Here is a 27,349-nt window from a genome sequence, read left to right on the forward strand (position 1 = left end):
TCTTTTTTCTTGGACAATACAAATGGAGCATGTCTAGAATTTTCTGCCCAAGACAGAAGATCAACTAGATTCCGTGAATTTGTTTGCTACATCAGCAAACATATCAACAACTGAAATACCTGCCAGGTGTTCATAAATTTCACGGCAGTAGGGAATCAACAATTATAGCATTAAGTTTGATAAAGCATCATGAATACTATTAGCAAAATTTCCTTAATCATAATGCAGTTTTAGAAAATAATAAAAGGTATTGTCTATTTCCTGAAAACAGGTGTTTTATATTGGTACCAGTTTTCAATGAAACTCAACATTTCTGTGATATAGCTTGTGCTGAATTGGTTGAATTGAATACTAATAACTTCCTAAATTGCCTATAATAATATGATTAACACAAGTGCTGTTTGTGCTGTTTATCTACTTTTCTTACACAGTGAGACAAAATAGTTGGTTGCCCATATGCACAATTTCAATAATAGTGTATTGTTTTTCATCAAGTACAAACAAAATTAGTTTCTCCCTGTTCCCCCTCAGTCACTAGTTCCATTTGCATCAAACAAGCTTCAACCTCCAGGGAAGGCTGGTGTGGTGAAAAATTAACCACGTGTTGTGTTTGGATCAGAACAACCTGAGGCCAGCTTTATTCAAGTATGCGCATACAGGGAGAGTCAGCCGGAGCTGCTCTGGCATAAACAGAAATACAGGAGCTTATATTGCTGAAAACCACAATTTTTCAAACCCTCTTCCTTCAACAGCATTTTCCTTATTTGGCATGTAGTGCAAGCTTCAACAGTAGCTTTGCCTTACTTGGAGTTTAGCAAAACAAGCTTTACCTATTATTGATGGGTGTTTCCTTTGTGGTTAATGTTTTTTTCTAACTTCTAGAGGTTATGGTTACATTTCTTAAGCTGTGCTGTTGCAATTGCCCCTCAATGGAATTTTCCTCACTCTCTTCTTATGGTTCATATACACAGTTAGCTTGACCAAAATTTTAGGCCTATTAGTTCAGGCCTACTAGATTTTCCCTTTACACTGGGAAGGTCAGAGAAAGCTTGTTAAAGCTGTGAGGTAAAGATATATTCCATGCTACTTTACAGTAACAGGCAAAGTCTTATATGGTCTTAAGTCCAAACATGCAAACTGATCCTGAGAAGCAACCACTGTTAAACTCTCTGGAATGTTTGTGGAGGAAAGTATTAAGAAATCAAGAATTATTTGCTTCAAAATTCATTAAATGTTTGTTTCTTAAATTAGTATGTTCAGCTCTGGAAAGTGCTGGCATCTCTTGCAGACTGAAGTCCTTGATCCACAGCGAAGGTACAAGATGAACAGCAACAATGCAAATTTCCCCCTATACCTCAGCAGTGGTGGAAACAGGTTTTGCAACCAGGGGGATAATGGAGTCATAGAAATGTTGGGCTGGAAGGGACCTTGAGAGATCATGAAGTCCAGTCCCCCTACACTGAGACAGGACCAAGTAAACCTAGACCACTGCTGACAAGTGTTTGTCCAACCTGTTTTTAAAAACTCCAATGATGGGGATTCCACAACCTCCCTTGGAAGCCTATTCCAGAACTAAACTACTCTTATAGTTAGAAAGTTTTTCCTAATATCTTCCTTGCTGCAGATTAAGCCCATTACTTCTTGTGCTACTTCCAGTGAACATGGAGAACAATTGATCACCACCCTCTTTATGGCAGACCTTAACGTATTTGAATGATGGGTCATTGGTGGTGGGCTGGAGAGAGAGCCCACCCCATGCTCATCTGGGAGCAATGGCTCCTGTCCCCTGGTGCGGAATCCGGCTCCCCCATCCAGGCATGGGAAGCTAGAGTCATAGAGTTTAAGAGCAGAAAGGACCACAAATCAGACCCCCTGAACATCACAAGCTGGCAACACTACTGAGCACCCATACACTAAATTCAACAACTAAAATCAGACCAATTTATTACAGCCCAGAGGAGTCTAGAGTGTTGCGTGTCACAGACAGATAATGGGAGGAACCGAGGTGCACCAGTGCCCAAGACCCCACAAAGGCAGAGAGTGATTATGTAAATTATACCCAGATAATTCTGACAAGTGAGACATACCCACGCGCTACAGAGGAAGATGTAATTTAGGAGGTTTTTCTGCCAATCTGACTGGGGGATTTTTGGATTTTAGATCCCACATATGGTGATCAGTTAGACCATGAGCACATGTGCAGGAACCAGCCGACAAAGCACCTGAGAGAGAGAATACTTGGTGCCAACTCGGAACCCTGGCCTTCCCTGTTCAATGTCCCATCTCCAGCTGTGGCCATCCTTGAAGCTTCAAATGAAGGAGATAAAAATCAATCCAGAATATGTTGGGGGATGGGGAGAAATCCCTTCCAGACCCTTGCAGGTGGCCAGCTGAGATGCTGAAGCATGAGCTGAGAAGTTTGTTCCATCTCCATGCCCTTTCAATCCTATTCTGTCTATTAAAAGTGCCAATAAGGGTAACAACTGTAATTTGGACAGGAACTGGCTGAGCTGTGTCCACCAACTCTCTTCAGAGGTCACTGCCAGTAGATGATAACAATCTTCTATCACAGCTAACCTTCTCTAGCTTTGAGTTGCAACATCTATATCCTGTTCCATTTCCCAGAATCATATAGTCTCTGAAGTGTTTTTCAGAGTAACTGGATGTATTTATTTATTTAATAATCACATATTATAGGCAGTGCTGGACACTTCCCATTATAAGATTTTTTTTCTGTTGTTGATAATTTTGCCAGACTGGGTGTCTGCCTCAGGTTAAATTTTTTGGTTTTGTTTTTTGAAATGTCAGCCCAACTGGTACAAATATTTCTGAGAATGTGGGTAGGGGAAAATACATTGTTTTGCCCCTGGGGCCAATATTTTTTCACCTTTTGAACAGTTGTAATGCCCCCAGGCTTTGGAGCAGAAACTTAAAAATTGACAGGGATGTGCCTTGTGTCAGGGATGTGCCTTTGCTGTCTCCATGAAAATCCATCCAAATTTGGCCAAATTATAAGATTTTGAAAAGTCAGTTTGTCTGTACGCAGTAGAGACAAGCTAGAACTTTGTAGTTTAGTTCCCTAAGGATTCCATCTGCACTTAGCATGCTCCATCTTGGGATTGCAGAGGTCTGTGCAGAACTTGCTTTGTGATTGCAGTTTCTGGCTGCTCTGGGCCATTTTGGTGGCAGGTCCGGGTATTGGTAGTGAGAGCAGGGAGTCTCTCCCTCCTGTGCTCTCAGAGACCTTCCTGGCCAGAATACTGGCCATGGAAGCTGGGGAGTGAGGGGTAGGGAAACTGGGACTCATGGTTGTATGTGGGGGTTGGGAGGGAGTAGATTGGAATTAGCTGGGCAAGAAGACAGGAACTGGGACCCAGGTACAGGGGGACTGGGGCTGGCTGGGCAAGGAGACTGGGAATAAGGGAGGGAAAAGGCTGAGTATTTCGAAGCCAGTGGGGAGGGGAGTCTGGAACTGGCTGGGCGAGGAGAGTGAGGCTCAGAACCAGAGGTGTGGGGGTGGGGGTGGGGGAGACTTGCAACTGGGCTGAGAAGCATGAAGAGTGAAATTAGTACCGGCTAGTTGAGGAGAATGGGACTGGGGTAGGGAAGAAACAGGACAGGGACAGTTGGAGGGGAAAGGGCAGAACAGCTCAGACTAGAAGGGAATGGGAAGACATCTCTGCCCAGCAGAGGATGCTCCCCTCCAGATCCTGAAGTGGAACCCAAGATTCCTAAGTCTCGCCATTTCTTTCTCTCAGCAAATATCTGTGAAGCCTGTTGGCAAAGTGTGTGTCTCCTCCCCCTCTAGTGGTCGCTCCACATAGAGGATTACAAGCTATTGCTGCTATCAGTTACTCTGTTAACTCTTAACTCAAGTGGCACAGGTTTGTATGGTGGATCTAAAGGTGAATAAAACCTTCTGATGATCCATGTGGGTGTCAATATGCTGCCACATGTTTTTTCAGTTCATTTTTTTTAAACCTTTCATTTTGTTGTGTGTGCAATTTCTACGTTAAAAGAAGCATATTAAGATTGCGAAGTCTAGCACTCAGAAAATGCCAGAATTAAGGTTGCCTGTGCAACCTTAATTTGGCCCCCTTGTGATATGCACTGTGATAGAGTCTTTAATTACATGATCGCATACTGTTCTCGCCACAGAACCCCTGCCTCTTTCAGTGCATAGGATAGACCTGCTCTGGGGATGAATCAGGGTTACATAGTGAAGTCGACTGTAGGACCTCTGTTTCGTTTATTGGAGAAGTTGGGAGGTGTGCAGTGATGAGGTAGGGGATTGCAGGAAAAAAAAGTAGGGTCTCATGGTAAGGATAGCTGAATACTGTCCTGAAGAATTGGATTGTATCCTTGCCTCTGCCACAGAGTTCTAGTGTGATGCTAGTTGAGACACTTAAACCAAACTTCCCCCAGGTGATCACTAAATGTATGTTCTTCATTTTCTGGGAGCATGACTTGAGACCCCAGTGTTTGATTTGAACATGTGCTGAGTGCTCCCAGCTGCAACTGAAACCAATGGGAGCTGTGCTTTCAACATATAAAATTATGTATAATGCTACATACTCTGAAAAATCAGGTCTTAGGTGTCTCAAGTTGGGCATCAACATTTAGTGCATTCTTCTCACAGTAATCTCTCTCTGTTTGTTTCCCCCTCAGGAAAATAGAAACAATAAATTATGACTATAATGTCTGTGAGGCACTATACTCTGGTGATGAGCCTGTGAGGAAATTAAAACTTCGGTCTTCAGAGCAGGGTTTGAATAGTGTGCAGTAAATAAGGCAGGAGCAATACGATGAACAAGAAGGAGAAAAGGAAATAGCAAATAGTTGCTTGCAATGTCTACACTGGAGCTGGAAGATATAATTTCCAGCTTGATGAGACATACCTCTGCCAGTGCTAAAAATAGAAGTGTAGTTGCAACGGCATGAGTGGCTAGCTTTCTGGAGTATGCACCTAGTGTCTCTGACAGGTATGTACTCAAGGTGGTTTGTCCTGCTGCAGCTATACTGCTATTTTTAACGTGTTTGCCCAAACAGAGCTAGTGCAGGTGCCAAGGCTGATTCCCCACTCTGGCACTTTGAGTGCAGAAGGTGGGGGCCCACAAGGATTTTATAAATTAATACTGGTCACTCCAGGCTTGTATTAAACTCCCAAGGTTACAGCTTTTCTTTGACCTTGGATGGGTAGATGCTGCCACCACCGAATTGCAAAAACCCCTTTCAGAACCCAGAAAGGCAACTTGGGAATTCCTTCCTGTGGGGTACCCTCAAGCTCTTAACACCCCCCTCCCCGGGGAAGAGCTGAGAATGAAAACAAAGGAAATCTGCTATTGCCACCAGCTAATTAAACAACATATGCACAAACCTCTTAAGAACACAAAAATCCAATCCTGTTCTTAAAATAGGTAAATTTAATTAAAAACAAAAAGAAAGAAAATACATCTGGAACTTAGGCTTTTTGCTAGGTTTTTAAAAAAAAATTACAAGGATTAAGCATCAAGATAGCTTCTTGAGGTCCAGCTTAAAGCAAAACAAAATCACCTGGGGTTAGCACAGAGGAGTCCACAAACCATAAAGAAATGAAAAAGAGAAACTTAATCGCGTCTTCCTAGACATTTCTTGATCTACTTACATATCTGGGGTTTCAAATGAGTAGTTTCTAGGTATGATCTGATGATTTTTGTACCTGGCCCAAGCTCTTACAGCATAGTTCCAGCCTGTGTCTGCTCTCTGGGAGAACAACACAGACAGACAAAGGGAAAGTTTTTTCCCAATTTAAAAAAGTTCTAGTCTTCCGATTGGCTCTTTTGGTCAGGCGCCCACTCCCTTTTACCTATGGACTTTTTAACCCTTTACAGGTAAAGCAAGTAGAGAACAACTACTAACAGGGTGTCCATAAAAGGGAGCTTCCTCCTCCTTCATTTATCACAGAGGTGTGCTCCTCTAACTGGAATTTATATCTAGCAGCATCCATCCTTTGCACTAAATGAGAGAGGGGTCCTCTGGAAAAAATAGTAAGAGATCATGTAGTTAAAACCAGTATCATAATGCATTCACCCTTCATGGCTTCCTGCTCCCTCCCTCCATTTTGGGATTGGGAAGGAATTTTCCCCCAGGTCAGATTGGCAGAGGCTTTTTCCTTCCTCTACTGAAAGTGAACCATGCCACATGCTGGTTTAAACTAGTGTAAATGGTGAATTCTCTGTAACTTGAAATATTTAAACCATGATTTGAAGACTTCAGTAACTCAGCCGTAGGTTAGGGGTCTATTTCAGGAGTGAGTAAGGTTCTATGGCCTGCAATATTCAGGATGTCAGACTAGATGATCACGATGGTCCTTTCTGACCTTAAAATCGATGAGTCTGTGAGTCTTTCCATTTAGCTAATACCCTCCTTTTATTACCCCAACAAAAATTTTTTTTTAACAAACCAAAAAAATACTGTAATTGATGTGACGTTTGCTGCCATTGTATTGTTCTCCTTGCTTATAAATTCTGTCCATATCTTTTCCCTATTTTGATTGTAAACTGTTTGGGGGTAGGCACTGCCTCTTATTCTCTGTTTGTAAGGTGCCTAGGACAATGGGGATCTGTTCTGTTGCCCCAGGTATTACCACAAAAAACATGATAAAGATAATTGTTTTAAAAACCTAAGAGAAAATTTTAATAAGCTGTGAAAGGTAGCTAGACAAGTAGTATCTTTTGGCCTGGAAAGAAGTATTTGTAATTAAGAATGACTAAATTGTACATAATCAACTGGGTTGGTAACAGTTGGGTAGGATACACCATTAAAAGTTTATATATGTATGTATTTTCGGTATACATTTACAAGAGGCATCAGAGATTTTCTAAGAACAGCGAGATTTTTTTTTTGACTGGTAAGGCAGGATCAGGCTGTATCTTTTAAGATTGTCATTCCGAAGGTCTTTAGGAGATGGCTGGCCAAGAATATTATCCATTCTCATTTTGCTCTCTGGTATTAAAGCAATGATTTCTCACGTATGCAATTCAATGTAAAAACAAACAGACAAACCAAAACACTTAATGTCATCAGTCTGATGAGTACTGTACAAACATATATGAAAACAAAAGAGCAAGTAAATACATCTACTTTCCAATTTATCATTCAGTAATTCATACCTTCCAGCAACAAAATAGATTGGAGAAGGTTCAGTGGTGAAACAAAACATTGTTTTTATGAAGTTTGTGTTTTGGACCAAGCTATTCTTTAATTACGAAGTCGACAACATTATAAATTAGATCTCATTATCTAAAGTAACTATTTCTCGAGGAATCCTCTTTAAGGATTCAGTGTTATAGCACCTTCTTATTGAACCTCTCAAGTCTATTAATGCCTGGTGCCTTTTATTTTTTTTTCTGAATGTCATATTAAGTAGAGCTAATCAGAAAATGAGACAAATGCTTCACAGAAATTTTTCATTTCCATTTTAGTGTGGCTTTTTATTTTCTGCCAGTACTTCTAACTGGCTCTCATATTAACACACATTGATGATGTTTAATAGATCTTTAAAAGGCTGCCATCTTAAGGTTCTGAAAATGTATTACATCAGTGCCATTAGTAGTTTCATTGAACAAAAAGCAGTCTTTTTGGTAGAGTTGTTGATCTTGAAAACTAAAGCTCTTCATGAGACACTGAGATATCTAAGCCACCAGGATGTCCAAGGAAAGTAGTCTGTCGATATATGAAGGCTCAAATGAACAGCAGTATTTCAGTTCACATTTGCAAGTTTATATTTGCAGCCATAATAGCTAGAAACTTAAACTGCATAAGACATCTTGAATATACTTCAATTTAATCTCTCAATTTTTGGTTTCATTATTCCATCTAATATTAATGTAACCCTCAGTCCAATGTTTCAGTTCTTTTGCCAATAAATAGCTTATATACGTTTTGATACAACATACTTTTATTAGTTTTAGTGTTCATATGTTCCCAGATTTGGTGATTTTTTTTACATGCATAATTACTTCAATTCTTCATCTGTTCTTATGATGTCCCTAATTTTTCAGGAATTTTGAAAAGGTTAACATTCCAACTGTATCATATAGGCATCAAATTGTTACTTTTCTTACACCGTGCTGTGCTTGCTTTCAATAAAAGAGGGATGAATATTACTCCTGGCAACTCTTATAGTGAGAGCAAAATTATCCCACAAGGAATGAACAAAACCAAAATAGTGTTCTGCTGCTAAAGTTGCCTTCATGCCATCTAATTGGCAACAAATGGATGAATCACATCCTTTTTCTTTCTGAGAAGCATAGCAGCCTTAGACTGAGCAGGTAACCATCCCATAAGACTCAATGTATACCTGATGCAAATAACTTTCTCCTTCAATGCTTGCCAAGTTTAATGATTCAGTTAGTCAAGGGTGGTTGGTTGTTCCTTTTCTGCATCTCTTGGCAATGTTAGTGAGGAAAATAGTGCTTATCAGAAATATAAGGCAACTGAAAATTGTAGGATGAATAGATCAGATATGTTCTCAGAGGTTACTTATTACCAAAAATGTCCTGGACCGGCTATTTTGCAAAATATAGAGTGGTGATAAGGTCCCTTTCTTCGAGAGATGTCCCTCTAGGTGTTGGTGTGTCCCTACACTTTCACTCAGAGATTTTTACAGCAGTACTTGCACCGGTCACGCATGCACAGATCCTGTCCCCCCACACTCTGCATGTACCTTAATAGTATACATGCATGACCGGTCTCCTCAGTTCCTTCTCTACCGTTCCCGGCCTGAGACAGAGCTCAGCAAACTCGTTAGAAACTTTCTCTCCCTTTGTTACAATTACCTTTCTAGTTTGTTTGTTACCAGTAGTTACTTAGTTACCATTTCTATCTTTTTCTCTTTAAAAAAAACTTTCTTCGTTCCTGTCAGCGGCAGCCGCTTCCGACATGCCTGGCTCTCCAGGCTTTAAGCACTTCTCTACCTGCAAGAAGGCCATCCCCCTGTCAGATAGCCATGCAAAGGGCATAAAATGTTTGGGGGAGTCCCACATCCCCCCAAAATGTGCCCACTGCAGCAAACTTAAATCTAGGGAACGGAAGGATACGAAGCTGAGACTAAAACTGCTCCTCTTTCAAAAATCATTAGGGTCAGCTTCAGACCCGGGCACTGACACTGGCTCCACTGCATGCCACAGCCCCCCTGCCCCAAAGAGAGACAAGAAAACTGTTTAAAAAAAGGGGGGGCACCTTGTTTCACCCTCAAAGAGAACTTCACGGGAGAAGACTTCCTCAGGCAGGTCTACAGCCTCCCTCCCAGAGCTTTCCTGGCTCAGCACTTTTGATGCGCCGGGGTCTTCTGGCGCCACGTGAAACCTGTCTGTGGCTGCGGCAGTACCGCAAAACTCCGGTGTAGAGGCTTCAGGCTTCCAGTTGCCTGCCTCTCATATGGCACTGTTCGGCACTGCGACGGAAGCGGTGCTGACGCATGCTGATGTGCCTGACCCCCTGCAGGCTGTTATTGCTTTCCCAGCACCCACACCTACTGAGCTGGCTGGCAGTGAAACAATGCTTGGGACACCGGTGCAGAGGAATTTTTCTTTACAGCAGATTCCTCTTGCACAGCCCTCGCCTCACAGAGGAGCTCCAGCACTACAGTTTACACAGTCAAGGGACTGCTGGTATCACCTATCCTGCAGTCACCCCTACTCAATGCCTACTTCTCTCAAATGTTCAGTTCAATGATGAGAAGCTGGAATGCAAGGGGAATTTTCACCATATCAAATCTCCCATCCTCAGACCCCAGTCAATAGAGGTCATAGAAAAATTACCTCATCCTACTGTCAGGATCCTGCCCCGGGGTGGGTAAACCCCTGGATGGCACCACCTATGCCCTTCCCACCACAGTGGCAATATTGGGCCCCAGGAGTGTCCTCGAGACCACATTCGCTATGCCACCTCTACCAGGTGCGATACCTCTCCAGCACCAGCTGACGAACCTGCCACTGACATAAGGCACCAAGCAGCACCGTCACAACTGCAGGTTCAGTCACGACCTGCCTCAAACCGAGTATACACAGTTGTTACACCTGATGAAGCCTTACTTCCTCCTCCCCCGCATCTTCGGATGATTTCTCAAAATTTCAAGACCTTTTCAAAAGAGTTGCCAGCGAATTAAGAATTAACTTGGAGAAGGTTCCTGAACAGCAGCACGAGTTAATGGACATCCTGCAGCCCTCTTCTTCTTCTAGGATTGCCTTACCAATCAACGCAGCCATTTTGGAACCTGCTAAGGCCATCTGGCAGACCCCTGCTGCAAGCTTACCTACCTGTAAATGGGCGGACTGCAAGTACTTCATCCCTTCCACGGGCTCTGAATTCCTTTTCACTCATCCAGCACCAAACTCGCTGGTAGTAGATGCAGTCAACCAAAAGACCAAACACCAATTTCCCCACTCCACTCCATCTGACAAGGACAGTAAGTGATTAGATCTGCTCGGATGTAGAGTATATGCATCTTCCACATTACAGTTTTGCATTGCTAATTATACTGCTGTTCTGGCAAAATATGACCACAAAAATTACAACAAATTCATGGACTTTATTGATGACATTCCAGAAGAAAAGAAACAACAATTCACAGCTCTAGTTTCTGAGGGACAAATCATCTCACATACCACCCTTCAAGCGGCCCTCGATGCAGCCAACTCTGCAGCAAGATCCACTGCTACAGCAGTGGTCATGCACCAAGGTTCCAGGCTCTCCTCCTCTTCCTTTCCTCAAGGGGTCCAGAATACTATTGAAGATCTTCCCTTCGATGGTGACAAACTCTTTGCCTCCACCACGAACGACATACTTCATTCAATGCAAGACTCGAGGGCAATTCTCCAGTCTCTAGGAATTCAAACCCCTATGACTAGAAGACGACAATATCAATATCAACCCTACCAGCGTCCACGCTACCCTGCATATACCCAGCAATGCCATAGATCACATGAACAACAACAACACCAGAGTCCCAGATACCTGTGTTGCCGTCTCAATTCCTCGGCAGCGTCTCAATCCCCTCCGACTAATAAGCAGATTTGGAGCCTTGGTTGAGGGTTAGAAAACAACGTTCCCACTTCAGTGCTTACACCACAAATCCCTATTTTTGGACACCGCCTATGACCATTCTCCCATCAATGGCAGAACATCACCACCTACAACCTGGGTTACAGAGGTCGTCACAATTGGCTATTCGATCCCTTTCCTGTCCTTTCCTCCTACCCACCCACCCTCCCCATCCCTCTTCAGGGACCCCTCTCATGAGCAACTACTCATCCAAGAAGTACAACATCTCCTTCGATTGGGAGCAGTGGAACTTGTGCCTGAACAACATAGAGGGAAGGGGTTTTATTCCCATTATTTCTTAACAGAAAAGAAAACCGGTGGATGGTGACCTATCCTTGACCTCAGGCAGCTCAACAAATTTATCAAAAAGCAAAAGTTCAAAATGGTTACTCTCACTACCATAATCCCAGCGCTGGAGCAGGGCAATTGGTTTTCAGCCCTCGACCTACAGGACGCCTATTTTCATGTGACTATACGTCTGGCCCATTTTACCCTCAGCTCGACACATTTTCAAGACAGGGTGCTACCCTTCGGTCTATCCACCGCCCTCTGTGTTTTTCCAAGCTCCTAGCCATAGTCACTGCCTACCTGAGGAAACAAGGGATCATAATTTTTCCTTACCTCAACGATTGTCTCCTCAAAGCTTCAATGTTCGATGAAGCGCTTCGATTCACGCAGTTCGCTGTCGATTGTTTCCTATCCCTTGGCCTACAAATAAACAAAATCCACATTATCTCCTACCCAGGACCTGGAGTTCATAGGAACACACCTCAATTTCCAGATGGGAATAGCATCTCTCCCACCTGATTGCTTCAACACCATAAAATGAAACTCCGCAATAGTCCTCAGGTCACCGCTTGAGACTGTCTACAACTACTAGGTCACATGGCCTCTGCACTTTCGTGGTCCAAAATGCTCTACTATACATGAGGTGCTTCCAAGCTTGGCTGGCCATGATTTACAGATCGAATGTGCACGCTCTAAACAAGCCTCTATCCATACCTTTCAGAGTCAAAGACTTTCTCCAATGGTGGACAGTTCCCTCCAACCTCTGCTCTGGAGAGAATTCCGTGCCTCATAATGACTATCCGTGCATCCCTCACAGGGTGGGGTGCATGCATGTCACACCACACAGCCCAGGGACTGTGGTCTTCAACCGTATCCTCCTTGCACATAAACGTCCTAGAACTTCCAGCCATATGCAACACCTGCCGTCACTTCCTCCCATTAATTGGAACCAACATGTATAGATAATGAGAGACAACATCGCCTGCATGTTCTATGTAAACAGGCAGGGAGGGGCTCACTCTCACTCATTTTTGCACAGAAGCCATGAAGCTCTGGAATTGGTGCCTTGCGAACAACATTTGGATATCTGCCGCCTATCTTCCTGGAGCTATGGATACAACAGTGGACGAATTAAGCAGACACTTTCCCTGGGATCACGAATGGGAGATAAACGAGACAATCATCCACAACATATTCCGCATATGGGGCTACCCAACCATAGACCTTTTTGCAACTGCGAAGAACGCAAAATATCCCGAATTTTGCTTCAGAGCGGGACTGGGCAAACATTCCCTGGGAGATGTGTTCATGATCCCATGGCACAAGGACTTGCTATATGCTTTTCCTTTGATACTAGTTCTCCACAGAGTTATAACAAAGATATAGACAGATCGTGCCATGGTAATTCTGATTGCCTCGTTGTGGCCCAGACAACCATGGTTTCTGTTCCTCATCAGAATGTCAGTTCACCCACAATCTCATTGCCCCTAACTCCAAACCTCCTATCGCAGCAACATGGCCGATTTCTGCACCCCAACCTGTCCATGCTTCACCTCAAAGCTTGGTTCCTACATGGTTCTCCTAGAATGAACTAGCATGCTCTGAGCAGGTTCAACGAGTGCAGAACACAATCTACTCACATCACCTATCTCTGTAAGTGGAAGCGATTCACACGCTGGTGCTCACCTAAACGACTTCTTCCTACTTCTGCGCCTCTTCTGATCATACTTGACTACCTATTAGACCTCAAGCAATTGGGCCTTTCTTTCAGCTCCATCAAAGTCCATTTAGCTGCTATTACAACTTTTCATGACAAGATGGATGATACCTCTGTTTTTGCTCATCCATCACCAAACGTTTTCTCAAAGGACTCCAGTCCCTGTACCCAGACATTAAACCTCCTACCCCTTCGTAGGACCTTCCCTTAGTATTATCCTGCCTGACTCAACCATTCGAGCCCCTAGCCACTTGCTCCCTCTTACACCTCTCTATGAAAACAGCATTCCTGGTGACAGTCACTTCGGCCAGACGGGCAGGAGAAATAGCAGCTCTCATGGCAGACCCACCATATACACTATTTTTAAGGACAAGGTTACCCTCTGATTACACCCCAAATTACTTCCAAAGGTGCATTAATCATTCCACATCAATGAACCGATACACCTACCAACTTTCTTTCCTAAATCACATGCAAACTCTTTTGAATCCACCATGCATACGTTAGATGTACACAGGGCTTTATCCTTCTATTTGGTTAGAACCAAGCCCTTTAGGAACTCTTCTGGACTCTTTGTCTCCATCGCGGAGCATTCCAAAGGGACACCTATTTCTACCCAGAAACTTTCAAACTGGATTTCTGAGTGTATCCGACTGGGCTATCAGATAAAGAAAGTGACGCCTCCAGCTGGCATCAGAACTCACTCCACTAGAACTGTGGCTACCTGCGTGGCCTTTCTGTGCAAAGTTCCCCTGGCTGACATCTGTAAAGCGACCACTTGATCTTCTGAACACATTTGTTAAGCATTGTGCCCTTACTCAAGGACCTCTCTCTGATACACGATTAGGGAGAGCTGTATTATCTACTGCATTCCTACCAAATCTGAAGTCCCTACCTCCTTGAGATACACTGCTTTTCAGTCACCTAGAGTGAAGCACCCCCAGGGACATCTCTCTCTGTCTCTTGAAGAGGTGGTTATTCACCTGTGCAGTAACTGACGTTCTTCGAGATGAGTGTCCCTGTGGGTGCTCCGCTACCCACCCACCTCCCCTCTGTTTTGGAGTTGGGTAGCCTCCGTTGTAGAGAAGGAACTGAGGAGACCGGTCACGCATGCATACTATTAAGGTACACTCAGAGCTGGGGGACAGGCTCTGCACATGCGTGACTGGTGCGAGTACTGCTATAAAAATCTCCGAGCGAAGGCGCAAGGACGCACCAACACCTAGAGTGGAGCACCCATGGGATGCTCATCTCGAAGAACATCACTTACTGCACAGGGTGAGTAACCTCCTCTTCCCAAAGAATTGACAGTGTAACTTGGGCAAAAATGAAAAGATGACTATTCAAGATGGAGGGAGTGTGTGAGGACATGTTAGATGAGAAGAGCAAAGAGGGAAGGCTTATTGTGTGTATGTGTGGGTGGTGAGGGGAATAGCTCTTTAGGAGGGGAGAAACTGACTTAATGGATGAGAAGTGGGTGGCTGTTCCAGGGAAGGAGACAGCATAAAAGATGGTGTAAAGCTGAGTGTGAAAATGAGATAGGACTGGGAGAAAGTTATGGAACCAGAAGGGTGAGGAGGAAGTTTGAATTTGAGGAGGTAAGATGTTTCTGGATGATCATTTTTCCTTACATTAAGCTGTGACTTCATCTTAGAAACATATATATTAAAACCTCTTTTATTGTGAACTAAAATACAGTAGACCCTGTCCTCTGATTTGAGATAAGATTCTGGACGAAAACTTCCATACACTAAACTGGAGATGCTACATAGAATAATGCTAAGTGAACTTTCAGAGTAGCAGCCGTGTTAGTCTGTATTCGCAAAAAGAAAAGAAAAGGAGTACTTGTGGCACCTTAGAGACTAACAAATTTATTAGAGCATAAGCTTTCGTGAGCTACAGCTCACTTCATCAGATGCATTCGATGAAGTGAGCTGTAGCTCACGAAAGCTTATGCTCTAATAAATTTGTTAGTCTCTAAGGTGCCACAAGTACTCCTTTTCTTTTCTTTTTGCTAAGTGAACTGTATAGCAAAGGCTTATTCTGTATTAGTAGTAGTTAGCATGTTATTTTACAGTGTCTCAGGGTGACAGTGTCCCTTTAAGAGGGAGTCAGGCCAGTGCACTCATCAGCACACACCAATCTGGCTAGTGAATTGGGCTTAAAAGATGGCATCTGGGCTATGGCAGAGGAGACCCAGGAGTCTGGGCTTCCTGGGAGCAGGAGATTGAGTAGGAGATGAGAGCAGCTAGACAATTAATGGTTTGTGGTAAAAGGCTGAAGGCAGGAGAGTAGCAAGAGGGGTTTGCTGGCTGGTGGGCCAAGCCAGAGAGCCGGAGCCAATGGCTAGAGAGGGCTGAAGGAGGGGAGCAAGTGGGGAGCTTACCACTGACCTCTCCAAGACCAGAGAGCTGGACCCATAGGAACAGTGAGAGGGTAGGGAGATTGGGATGCTTCCATCAGAGGGGTTGTGGGGGTTCCCGCTGGGAAGAGCAAGATTTCAGTCCAGCTGGGGTGACTGTCAGAGCCGGAAGGACAGACGAAGACTGACAGAGTCCAGGAAGGGCTGAAGGTGCTTGTACGTGGAATATCGAGGGATGAAAAGTTGGATGATCTTGATGACTATTTGCATTGGGGGTAATAAATGGATTTTACATTGAGGTTTTGGTTATGGATTATTTTACATGATATTTTAATAATAAACCAGCCCCAAGGTGGGGTGGAATTGAGAGAGTTTGCATAATGGTATTGGGTTTCCTGAGAGAGGAAACTGAGGCAGGGTACTGAAGAGCCACCCCCAGCCATGAAGGGTGGCTCAAAAGGTGACTGATCCTGTTACATACAGACTTTATTTAGAATAAAAATTAAAGTGCTTAAGTCCCATTTTTTAAAATGCCTGAGTCACTAGGGCTACGTCTGCACTACACACCACTGGTGGTGGCGTCTAGTGTCCATGTAGCTACACGCTGCAGTGAAAAGCAGGTTTTGAGTACATGGCAGTGGTGTACGCTACACATGTCAGGGAAAAGCTCTGGCAGAGGGAAAGCAGCAGGGACAGCTTCAGCAGTTCCATGCTACCAGAGCCTTTCACTGTGGCAGAGAAGGGACCAGCAGCATGGAGCTTCAGAGCCTTTCCCTCATGGCAGGGGAATGGATTTGGCAGTGTGGGGCATCTCCCAGCTGCCTTCCCCCTGCCAGAGCCTTTCCAAGCTGCTTCCCTCCTGCCAGAGCCTTTCCCTCTAGAGGAGAGTTGCTCCAGCAGTGGTCAGCTGGCAGAGCTATTCCCCCCTGCTGGAGACATTTCCTGCTGTGGGGAAAGGCTCCATAGCAGGGAGTTGCTGATGCCTTTCTCTGCTGGGAGAGCCTTTCCTGTGACAAGGAAGGACTCCAGCAGTGGGATGGTAGACTGCTTTAAACTATAAAATCAGCGTAGACAGAGAGGCACTTCTTGGGTGAGTAGAGAGTGTGATGGCTATGTACTCACATACTTACTCCCATCCTTCAGGCATCTCTTTCCCTGCCTAAGCTGGGCTGCACCAGCTACACTTTATACCTGTGCTAGGGGGCTCTGTGGCATGTACACTACAGCCTGCCGAAACAAGCGTGCAGTGTAGACATAGCCTAAGGGTGCAATGGCAGGTTGGGTAGGCACACCCATGCTCGCTTTCGTTTAACTAGCACAGCTAAAAATAGTAGCGAAGAGGCTGCAGCATAGGCTTCAGTATAGTCTAGCAATGTGAGTTCCTACCCCGGGGACAAATCAGGCTTGTACTTCCAGGCAAAGTTTTGAAGCTTTCCAAAAATACAAAAGAAGTACAAAAAATAAATTATCACTACTTACCATCCTCAGGCAAGAGAAAATCATGACGGGGGGAGGTATAAAATACCTGCACTATAACTACGGGCCTTGAGAAACGTCCAGTATTTTTTATTTGTTTTAGTTTTGCAGAAAAGAAATGCTGTCTGGGGTAGCAGGTCTAAGATATTGCCCCATTATGAACATGCTTATCTGTTGTAGGCTTCAACTTCTTGACTCCCAGGTGTAAATTTTTAATAGTGAGAGTAATTAATGATTGGAACCATTTACCAAAGGTTGTGGTGGATTGTCCATCACTGATCATTTTAAAATCAAGATGTGTTTGTTTTTTTTTACTAAAAGCTATGCTCTAAAAATTATTTTTGGGAAGTTGTATGGCCTCTGTTATACAGGAAGTCAGACCAGATGATCATAATGGTCCCTTTTTGCCATGGACTGTATCAATAAATAGACTCACTCTTGGAATTGCTAAATTTTATATAAATTGACTTTTGGGGAAATTTTTATGATAATTACAAAACAGCCTTCAGCATTAATGTGAGTTGCCCATGATTGTTAATGACTTGATTTTCATGTGTTCTGAGCACCTCCACTAAAGTCAGTAGGTACTCAGCACCTTTGAAAATGGTTGAGAAGACTATATTCCATGCACATACTGTGCATCTGAACATTAAGACACTGGTGCAATGGGTTTAATGATAGGGAGTGGGGAGAGAATGCACACTTGAATTTTTTTTTCTCCTGTTGCGCCAAAAGTGTTTGAGTTTGTGTTTTCTGTTCTGATGTTGTGCCAGTTTTATCCCACTACAAAGATTGGGTCCTGTATTATATTGCTAACTGAAGTTTTATCCGTGATGATGAAATTAAATTTTGTCCACCAAATTTTGTGTTTGATAAGCTAACTATAATTGTGCAGACAAAGAGATTTATTCATTATAGGCCAGGGTAGTGACTCAAGGATATGAGGTAATTACATGTATTTTCTCTGCCTAGGCTGAAACTTTTAAATGCTTCATTCCAAATTTATTCCCTCTCCCCAATTTTATTTTAACTCTTTCTGATAGAAACCCTTGAACCTGAACTTGAATTTACAGGCATGGAATCCATTGACTTCAGTAGAATTCCACACAAATGCAACGTCCATTCATGCGAGATCAAGGCTTAACTTTGGTGATCTTTGACTTTAAAAAACAAAACAAAAAAACCCGCACAAATATCATTGTATAGTAAAAATTAAAATATTTTGGGGGACCAATACAATTAATTTCATAGTAGTAGAAAACTTCAAATACTTCAAAGTTCCCATTTTGAATTTTTTATATGACTGTAAAGTGAGGACGATTGTCTAACTTCCTAGATAATCTGAATTGTGAGTGGACAGTAGTAGTCTTTCATCTGTGTTTGCCTTATACCAGATTAACTTTATTGGAAAGAAGACTCAAGAATGTAATTTAGTTGTATAAGTTAAGAATGCTGGTTCTTTTAAATGTTTTTTATTGGGAAGAAAACCATTCAAATAATCGTGGTATATTTACTGTAGTTTTCCTTTTATTTTTCTTCTAGTGTAAAACTCTCTCTGGCGTCTGTGACCACATTATCTCTCTCTCGTCTGATCCTCTGGTTTCACAGTCTGCTCACCTTGAAGTGATCCAGCTAACAAACATAAAACCAAGTGAAGGGCTGGTAAGAAGTACGCAGTTAATCAGAACAGTTGTCCAAGATGAGAGAGTTAATTCTATAAATAAAATCTGTACTGGGGGGCAGGGACAAGGCCACTTCTTTTTTAAAAAATGTTTGTTTAGTTTTATTTTCACACAGATGGGCTAATGTTATGGTCTTTCACATGAATAACTGTATCAAAATGTAGTGAATAGAAAGAAATGGAAAGAAATTCTCACCAGTTTACGTCAAATTCTGAAATATTTTAGACCCTATTCTATGATCTTGAAATTGGGGGGTGGGGGGCATTTAAATTAATAAATAAACCTTGGCCATGAAGTTTGGGTGAGATTATGCACAAAACTGTCAAATTCTGGAATTTGCATAATAACATCTCTCACAGAAATAAAACACTTTTTTATTTATTCAAGGACTCTATAGCAATTCCCAGGAGAAAAGTAGATTCTTTAATTGTATTGCAAGAAGTCTACATGATTAATCAGATGGCTGTAAAAGACCAATGTAGCAATCCCTTGAGTGTCGCTAACGAATTGACCACTGCTGCTTGGATTATGCATGCAGATAGCAACCATTGCATAGAAGAAACAACTCTGATTACAATTGGAGAAATGACATTTGACATCATGAATAATGATGCTACCTACCTACCTTGGGGACACCAGACGATGTTCGGAATTCAATTAATCATTTTCTTGAAAAATTGCTTTTACACCCTTTTTTGCTGCCTACACACACCCATGGTCCATTTACTTGTGTATTATTTGTACTGCTGTGCTCCCATTCCATGGGTTATTTTTTGGGTTAGTGGTTTTTATTTTTTATTTAATTTTAATCTTTTGGCTGGCAACTTTTGTCATGCCCAGGTACCTAGAAATAATGATTTACTTGATATGTCTCTCTTCAGATATATAGCAATTAAAATTAAAGGAATTTCATTTTAATTGGTAAATATTACCCCATTCTTTCGTTTATTTCATTGGCTTTCTTTTCATGTCAGATTCCATTTAAAATTGCCCTTCAGGTTTTGAGCTCTCCATGGACTCCACCCTACCAATTTGGCATCTTAGTCTCTTACTCTGCTGCCTGCTCACCCCTTTCTTTATCCCATTTCCACTGGGAAGGGACATTCTCACTTTTTCTGTCCCATCTTTCTGGAGCTCTCTCCGTGTTTGATGCAAGGCCTGTCCCATGGCTGCACTGGTTTTCCAGCACTCTTTCTTCAGATCCCTCCTTATGTCTCTCTTTACTCATAATTCTGACAAGAAGTGAGTCAACCAATACAGTTTTCTTTTAAAGCAAAATTATTTTTATGGTTCTATTTCCAGCTCTGCCATTACCATGGGCAAGTCACTTCCCCTCCTTGCACCTGTGTGTGTCCCCCAGCTTTCAGTCTATCACGTCTGTGTAGACTGTAAGCACTTCAGAGCAAGGACTGTCTCTTAATATGCATTTGTACACCCAGCACAATGGGGCCGTGATCTCAGATGGGACCTTTAGGCACTATGGTAATACAAATAGTCATAATTGTGTGTATTTTTAATGGTTGGGGGAAAGAATTAACTGTGCTTTGTACAAGCTTTAGCTGTGCATTATTTTGTTACTGTCTTCTTTCTTCCCCTTCCTCCCCTTGTCCCCATACCACTGTTTTGTTGCCAGTTCTTCTTCGAGTGATTGTTCATGTCCGTTCCAAGCAGGTGTGCATGCACGCCAGCTGGAAGATTTTTCCCCTAGCAGTGTCCATAGGGTCGGCCTGGGTGCCCCCTGGGGTGGCACCTTCATGGCGCCCAATATCAGGCCCCGCCAACCGCCCACCCCCTCAATTCCTTTTTACCGTCCGTGACAGCTAGCTGGAACTTTGCTCACTCTTGCAGCAAGCGCCTTAGCAGTGTCTTTGTTCTTAGTGTAAATAGTTTTTCTCTATAGTTGTACTTATCACATAGTTAGTAGTATTTGGTAGATAGTTAGTTTCCCCTCCGGGAGTATGCCTGGGTCTCCGGGATTTAAACTCTGTGAGTCCTGTGGCAAGTTTATGGCCAAGAGTGATCCTCACTCGTCCTGCCTGCAGTGCCTTGGTGACACTCACCAAAAGGACAGGTGCTGCATTTCAAGGGTTTCCGCCCAAGAACACTTAAGGACAGAGAGCAGAGACTGAAACTCCTGCTCATGGAGGCGGCTCTGAGACCGCAATCCGACCCAGGACCCAACGGCCCAGCACTGAGCACATCCTCTTTGGTGCACAGCGCTCCGGCGCCAATGGCGCGTGAAACGGGACAGACTAAGGACTCTAAAGCCCACCGGCACCATCACTATTTGGGACATAGGGCATCGACATCAGCTCGGCACCGTTCTCCATCTCCGGTGCAGGTAAAGAAGAAGAGGTCGGCGAGGGACCGATCACCCCCCCAAAGCCTAAGGGGCCAGTGCCGCCATCCACGGGTGGCTCGGCACAGACTGGTTCCACCTTGCTTCCACCCAGGGTCTCGTCAAATCCTGCCCCGGCCGGAGTCCAGTCGTGTCCAAACCCTCCTCGGTCCCCGGACCATCTGGGGGACATGCTGCCTCGAACGCCTCCAGTATGGATGGTGGTTGTAACGGACCTGATGCACCTCCTAGTGCCATCCTCCCCCCTAAGGAGGGACAAGTCTCCGGCGACCGCACGGCACCTGTTTCACTTCAGGGGTAAGCCAACCATGATGGCTCGTAGGTCTCCATCTTCAGCACCGCCCGCAGAGACACAGGAAGCGCGCCGTTCACCGGAGTTGAGTCGTCGTTTGTTGCTGTCCCAGGGGATGCTCTTCTGTAGACTTCTTATTCGGAGACCTCGGAGTCAGAGGTAGACTCAGCTCGATCAAGCAAATCACACAGCAAAAGATCCCAGTCCCGCCGCAGTCACCAACCATACCCGGCACTGTGGCAACAACAGTGGCAACCACCTGCTAAATGGTCCTTCTGGACACCCTGGGTGTACCATCAGAGCCAGGGTCAAGTCCATGGTCTGCACTCCAGAACGGTGTCGGTGTCCTCCGCATCGTTTGTGCTACAGTCAGCGCCAGCACTGCCGATGACGGCACCGCCCTCGACTGGAGTGGCCCCACCGACTCACATGGTTTCGGCACCGATGCATCAGCCAGCCCCAACATCGGCTCCCCAACTGACGGCACTAGTAGAAGCCTCAGCTCCATCCCTACCAACCTCGACGGTCTCGGTCCCACCGGTTTTACCTGCCCCGGCACCAGCTGTGATGCAGAGTTCTTCATCGGTGCTGGTTCAACACAGTACCGCATGCCAAGAGATCCTGGGGTGGCTGAAGGCAGTGAACTGGGTCCACCTCCAGTTCTCTCTTCCTCATCTTCACCCGGCAAAGCGGTCATGGGGACTTTGACGGCCCCAGCTTTGGAGGACAACCGGGTTCTTCAAGAGCAGGCCGCCCAAAGCCTGGGGATCCAGGCAGAGGAGTAGAAGAGGACTTAAACCCTGTCATAGATATCCTGGCTCGCTCCAGCCATCCAGGGTTGCATTGCCATTTATCAAGTCAATAACTGAAACGTCTAAGAACTTGTGGCAAACCCCTGCTTCTCTGGCACTTACGGCCAAGAAATCTGAGTACCGTTACTTTGTTCCCTCTAAAGGGTATGAACACCTTTATACCCACCCTCCTCCAGACTCTTTGGTGGTCAAGGAGGCCAATCAGAAAGAACATCAGGGGTTTCAAGGCTCCACCCCTAAAACAGGGATGCCAAGAAACTGGACCTATTTGGCCGGAAGGTCTACTCCACAGCAGGTCTACAGCTTTGTATAGCCAACCAACAGGCCATAGTAAGCCACTACGGACATAGCACCTGCTTGTCCATGGCAAAATTTACAGAGCTTCTGCCACAGGAAGTTCAGGGGGAGTTCTCTGCGCTCTTGGAGGAGGAGAAGTTGGTCTCCCGAGCATCTTTACAAGCGGCCCTGGACATGGCGGATGCAGCCTCTTGCACTTTGGCCACGGGGTGGTTGAGGAGAGGCTCCTGGTTACAGGTCTCTGGTCTTCCCCACGAGGTCCAACAGACCATTCAAGACCTTCCCTTCGAAGGTGTAGCTCTCCTCTCCGAGAAGACGGATAAGAGACTTCACAGCTTGAAGGACTCGAGGGGTACCCTTCCTTTGCTGGGGTTTCACACGCCTGCTACCCAGCGCAGACAGTTTAGGCCTCAACCTGCTCCTTGTCCTTATCAACCTCAGAACTGCCAGCACGCTCTACGTAGGTGGAACAGGAGCACTCGGAGGAGGCAACGTCCTCCCTCTGGGCAAAACTTGGGTCAGCCTAGGGCCCCACAGGGCTCTAGACCACCCTTTTGAGGGTACGGTCGAGGACGGCTTGCCAGTTTGACCTTTGGATCCTTCCCATCTTACTTTCTCATCCCGTCTATCCCCTTTCTACCATGCCTGGTCTCAAATTACTTCGGACCGTTGGGTGCTCCACACGGTAGAGCGGGAATATTCCATCCAATTCTGTACCTTCCCGCCCCCCCCCAACCCCCTTCCCCGTCCCTCTTCAGGGACCCCTCTCATAAACAACTTCTGTGTCAAGAGGTACAGTTCCTCCTCTCGGTAGGGGCAGTGGAGGAGGTTCCTCAGGAGCTAAGGGGCAAGGGTTTTTACTCCTGGTACTTCCTAATACCGAAGGCCAAGGGGGGCCTCAGACCCATACTGGACCTGCGACAACTCAACAAGTACGTAAAGAAACTCAAGTTTCGCATGGTCTCGCTAACCTCCATTATCCCCTCACTGGATCCAGGAGACTGGTACACCGCCCTCGACTTGAAGGACACATATTTCCATATCGCAATAGTCCCACATCACAGACACCTCAGATTCGTGGTGAACACAGGCCACTACCAGTTTGCATCCTCCCATTTGGACTGTCAACTGCCCCGTGAGTATTCACAAAATGCATGGCAGTCGTTGCAGCATTCCTGCGCAAGCGCCAGATACAGGGTTTTCCATACCTCGATGACTAGTTGATCACGGGTTGCTCGAGGGCCCAGGTGGAGGCTCAGGTCGAGTTTATAAGAAGGACCTTCCTCGACTTAGGTCTCCTCCTGAATGAGGAGAAATCCACTCTATCCCTAGTACAGAGGATAGAATTCATAGCTGCAGTCCTGGACTCTACTCAAGCCAGAGCGTACCTCCCAGAGGCCAGGTTTCGCTCACTTCAGGACATCATACAAGGCCTCAGACAGTTCCCCATGACGTCAGCAAGAAACTGTCTAAAGCTGCTGGGACACCTGGCCTCATGCACTTATGTGGTGCAGCATGCCAGACTCAGGCTGCGCCCACTCCAGTCTTGACTGGTGTTGGTGTACCGACCAGCCCGAGATGCGTTGGACAGGGTCATAACCCTGCCCCACCTGGTACTGGACTCCCTCCTATGGTAGCTCAACCCTCAAATGGTTTGTGCAGGGGTGCCTTTTGTCAGCCCTCAGCCCTCGCTCACCTTGGTGTCAGACGCCTCAGATCTGGGTTGGGGAGCTCACCTAGGGGACCTCAAGACCCAAGGCCTCTGGCGGATCTCGCTCTTCACATCAATGTCAAAGAGCCGAGGGCAGTGCGTCTGGCCTGCTATGCTTTCAAAACGCACATAATGGGCAGATGTGTTTCAGTCCTCACGAACAACACCTTGGTGATGTTTTATATCAACAAACGGGGGTGCACGCTCCTCTCCCCTGTGCCGAGAAGCCCTTGCGCTGTGGGATTTCTGCATAGAGCACTTGATCCACCTGCAGGCCTCATACCTCCCAAGGGTGCGAAACACACTGGCGGACAGCCTCAGCTGGACCTTCAACGGCCATGAGTGGTCCCTTCGGCCAGACATGGTGAGCTCAATCTTCCAGTTCTTGGCCTCTCCCCAGATAGACCTGTTTGCCACTCCGGACAAGAAATGTCAGACATTCTGTGCTCTTGGGAACCACGGTGCGAGGTCCATCGGGAACACCTTCCTCCTCTCATGGGAGGGCTGCCTGCTGTACACTTTCCCACCCATCCCCCTAGTCCACAGGGTGCTTCTCAAGATCCACAGGGACTGGGCTCAAGTTATACTAATAGTAGCGGTGTGGCCACAACAGCACTGGTTCACCTCGCTCCTGAAAATGTCCATAGTGGCCCCTCTCACCTTACCGCTGGTTCCTGACCTGATCACACAGGATCAGGGCCGACTCCAGCACCCAAATCTGGAGTCGCTCCACCTTACAGCCTGGATGCTCCATGGCTAAGTGCCACAGAGTTCTCTTGTTCGGACCAGGTCAGACAAGTCCTCATGGGTAGTAGAAAGCCCTCCACCAGGGCTACTTACCTGGCCAAGTGGAAAAGGTTCTCCATCTGAGCGAAGCAATGTAGTCAGCCACCACTCCTCACCCCCATACCATTTATACTGGACTACCTCCTTCACCTAAAGCACCAGAACTTGTCTTGGTCATCATTTGGCCACTATCTCCACCTTCCACCCGGGTTCAGACGGTCTCTCGGTCTTTGCAAACCCTATGGTCAGTCGTTTTCTCAAGGGTTTGGACAGGCTCTTCCCACAACACGCGTCAGCCTGTCCCTGCCTGGGACCTCACTTTAGTCCTCTCCAGGCTTACAGGCCTGCCATTTGAACCTCTGGCCACCTGCTCCCTACTATATCTCTCATTCAAGGTTACATTCCTCATGGCAATTACCTCGGCCCGACGGGTCTCGGAGTTCAGGGCCCTCATGTCTAAGCCCCCTTACACAGTTTTTCATAAGGATAAAGCTCAGCTTAGGCCTCATCCGACTTTTCTCCCAAAGGTTGTCTCCCATTTTCACATGACCCAGGACATCTTCCTCCCAGTGTTTTATCCCAAGCCACACTCCTCTGACAGGGAATGCAGGCTGCACTCACTGGACGTGCGTAGGGCCTTAGCCTTTTACATAGAGAGAACTAAGTTGTTCCGGAAATCAGTCCAACTCTTCGTAACCGTGGCAGACAGAATGAAGGGCCTTCTGGTATCATCTCAACGCATATCGTCATGGATAACATCCTGCATTAGGGAGTGCTATACCCTGGCAAAGGAGCCCGCTATTACAATTACACAACAGTCCAGGGACGATGCGGCTTTTGGGAGACCCGTGCTATTTTCTGTGGATAACTCTGACCCCACCTCCTGAGCTCTAGCTTGTGAATCACTTGCTTGGAATGGACATGAACAATCACTCGAAGAAGAAAAAACGGTTACTCACTTTCTCATAACTACTGTTCTTCGAGATGTGTTGTTCATGTCCATTCCAATACCCACCCTCCAACCCCTCTGTCGGAATGGTCGGCAAGAAGGAACTGAGGGGGTGGGGGGTCGGCGGGGCCCAATATTGGGCACCATGAAGGTGCCACCCCAGGGGGCACCCAGGCCGACCCTACGGACATTGCTAGGGGAAAAATCTTCCGGCTGGCATGCATGCGCACACCTGCTTGGAATGGATGTGAACAACACATCTCGAAGAACAACAGTTATGAGAAAGTGAGTAATCGTTGTTTTTTTGAGTCACATCATCTAGTCTGTAAGCTCTTTAGAGCAGGGACCAGATGTTTGTTTATTTGTAGTATGAGGTGCCTAGCAAACTTCTGGGTTGTATAAAATGATAATCCTCATAACTGGTTATCTTTGTTAAACCATTTTCTGATATTTTGTGTGAAGGGTGCATCGTTTTGTGGAGTTTTTAAGATTTATCCAACACATTCTGATTTGTTGTCATTAGCCTGACCTGGTTCCCGAGTTATCAGTTCTACAAGTTATGAAAGGTCTTGTAGTTGATAGTGGATGGCACCTTGAGGGCCTTTCACCACTTAATTGCATAAGGAACTTGTGATGACTTCTTGACCTAACAATACCTTTTTTCCAGGATTCATTTCATAATGGAATTGGGAAGATAGAGTTATGACTGACCTACTTTCAGTGGTTTGGACACATACTGGAGTTTTCTACTGGCAAAGTTGTTAACAATATTAATGTTGTTAACATAAGAGAAATGGAAGGGCTGACTGCAAACAGGGCAGTAAATAGGCAAGAATGGCTCATACCTTTGAAGATGGTACTGTCTGCCAACCAGGATAAGTGAAACATCTAAAATAGCTGGAGAGCAGAGTCCCTAAGAAGTTAAAGTAGGATGGGAAGAGGAGGGAGGGAAATAAAAATAAAAAGCAGAGTGAGACTTATCTGAATTTCTGTTGTAAATTGTTCTTGGGATCTGGGGAGTGGCAAGGTATGTATGGATGGATGAGTGGTTACTGTGCATGGTGTTGGAAGAGACAAAGTTTGATTGAAATTAAAAAAAAATTAATCTTGACGTCTGGTATATGAGTACTAAAATATCACTTTTAATTAAGTACCTCTGAAATTGTACATGAAAAATGGTACTGAAATTTAAATATCACTCGTACATAAATGTGAAGTATCAAATTACTGTACAGGTGCTCTTTTCACAATTAAATATTTCACAAATTTTATAGTAATGTATATTGTAGTTAACATGTGGAAAGACAGACAAAATAAGCATAGCAAGTAGGAAAATATTGTGACTGTTGTCATGATGTATGGGAAATTCTTTTTGGATGGAGCTTGAGTAGAGTGCTATGTTGTTGTTGTTGGGTTTTTTTCCTTCCCCAGTCTGGTGCCTGATTTTGACTCTGTGGTTGTTTGCATATATGTAGTACCTCATGAGTATTGCAGGAAGAAGGGATACAGCCTGCAGCATCGAGAAAAGGGAAG

At 45.1% G+C, this 27,349-nt stretch overlaps 1 protein-coding gene and 1 long non-coding RNA gene across 10 annotated transcripts in view; one reads left to right on the forward strand and one right to left on the reverse strand.

The window, feature by feature from the left end:
• CNKSR2 (connector enhancer of kinase suppressor of Ras 2) overlaps nt 1–27,349 on the forward strand; it is a 384,996-nt gene that overhangs the window by 151,920 nt on the left and 205,727 nt on the right. For all 9 annotated transcript variants that reach the window (XM_043504745.1, XM_043504743.1, XM_038375840.2 and 6 more), the window contains one exon: nt 18,471–18,590. In XM_043504745.1, coding sequence (XP_043360680.1) covers nt 18,471–18,590 — 120 coding nt within the window. The remainder of the gene's footprint in view (nt 1–18,470; nt 18,591–27,349) is intronic.
• Nucleotides 11,530–25,998, reverse strand: LOC122457995. Its single transcript, XR_006277808.1, has 3 exons — nt 25,743–25,998; nt 13,651–13,654; nt 11,530–11,541 (listed from the first exon to the last, which is right to left on the reverse strand). It is a non-coding gene; the product is annotated as an uncharacterized LOC122457995 (long non-coding RNA).

The sequence above is a fragment of the Dermochelys coriacea genome, chromosome 1 (genome assembly GCF_009764565.3).
Source record: "Dermochelys coriacea isolate rDerCor1 chromosome 1, rDerCor1.pri.v4, whole genome shotgun sequence".
Lineage (NCBI taxonomy): Eukaryota > Metazoa > Chordata > Testudines > Dermochelyidae > Dermochelys > Dermochelys coriacea.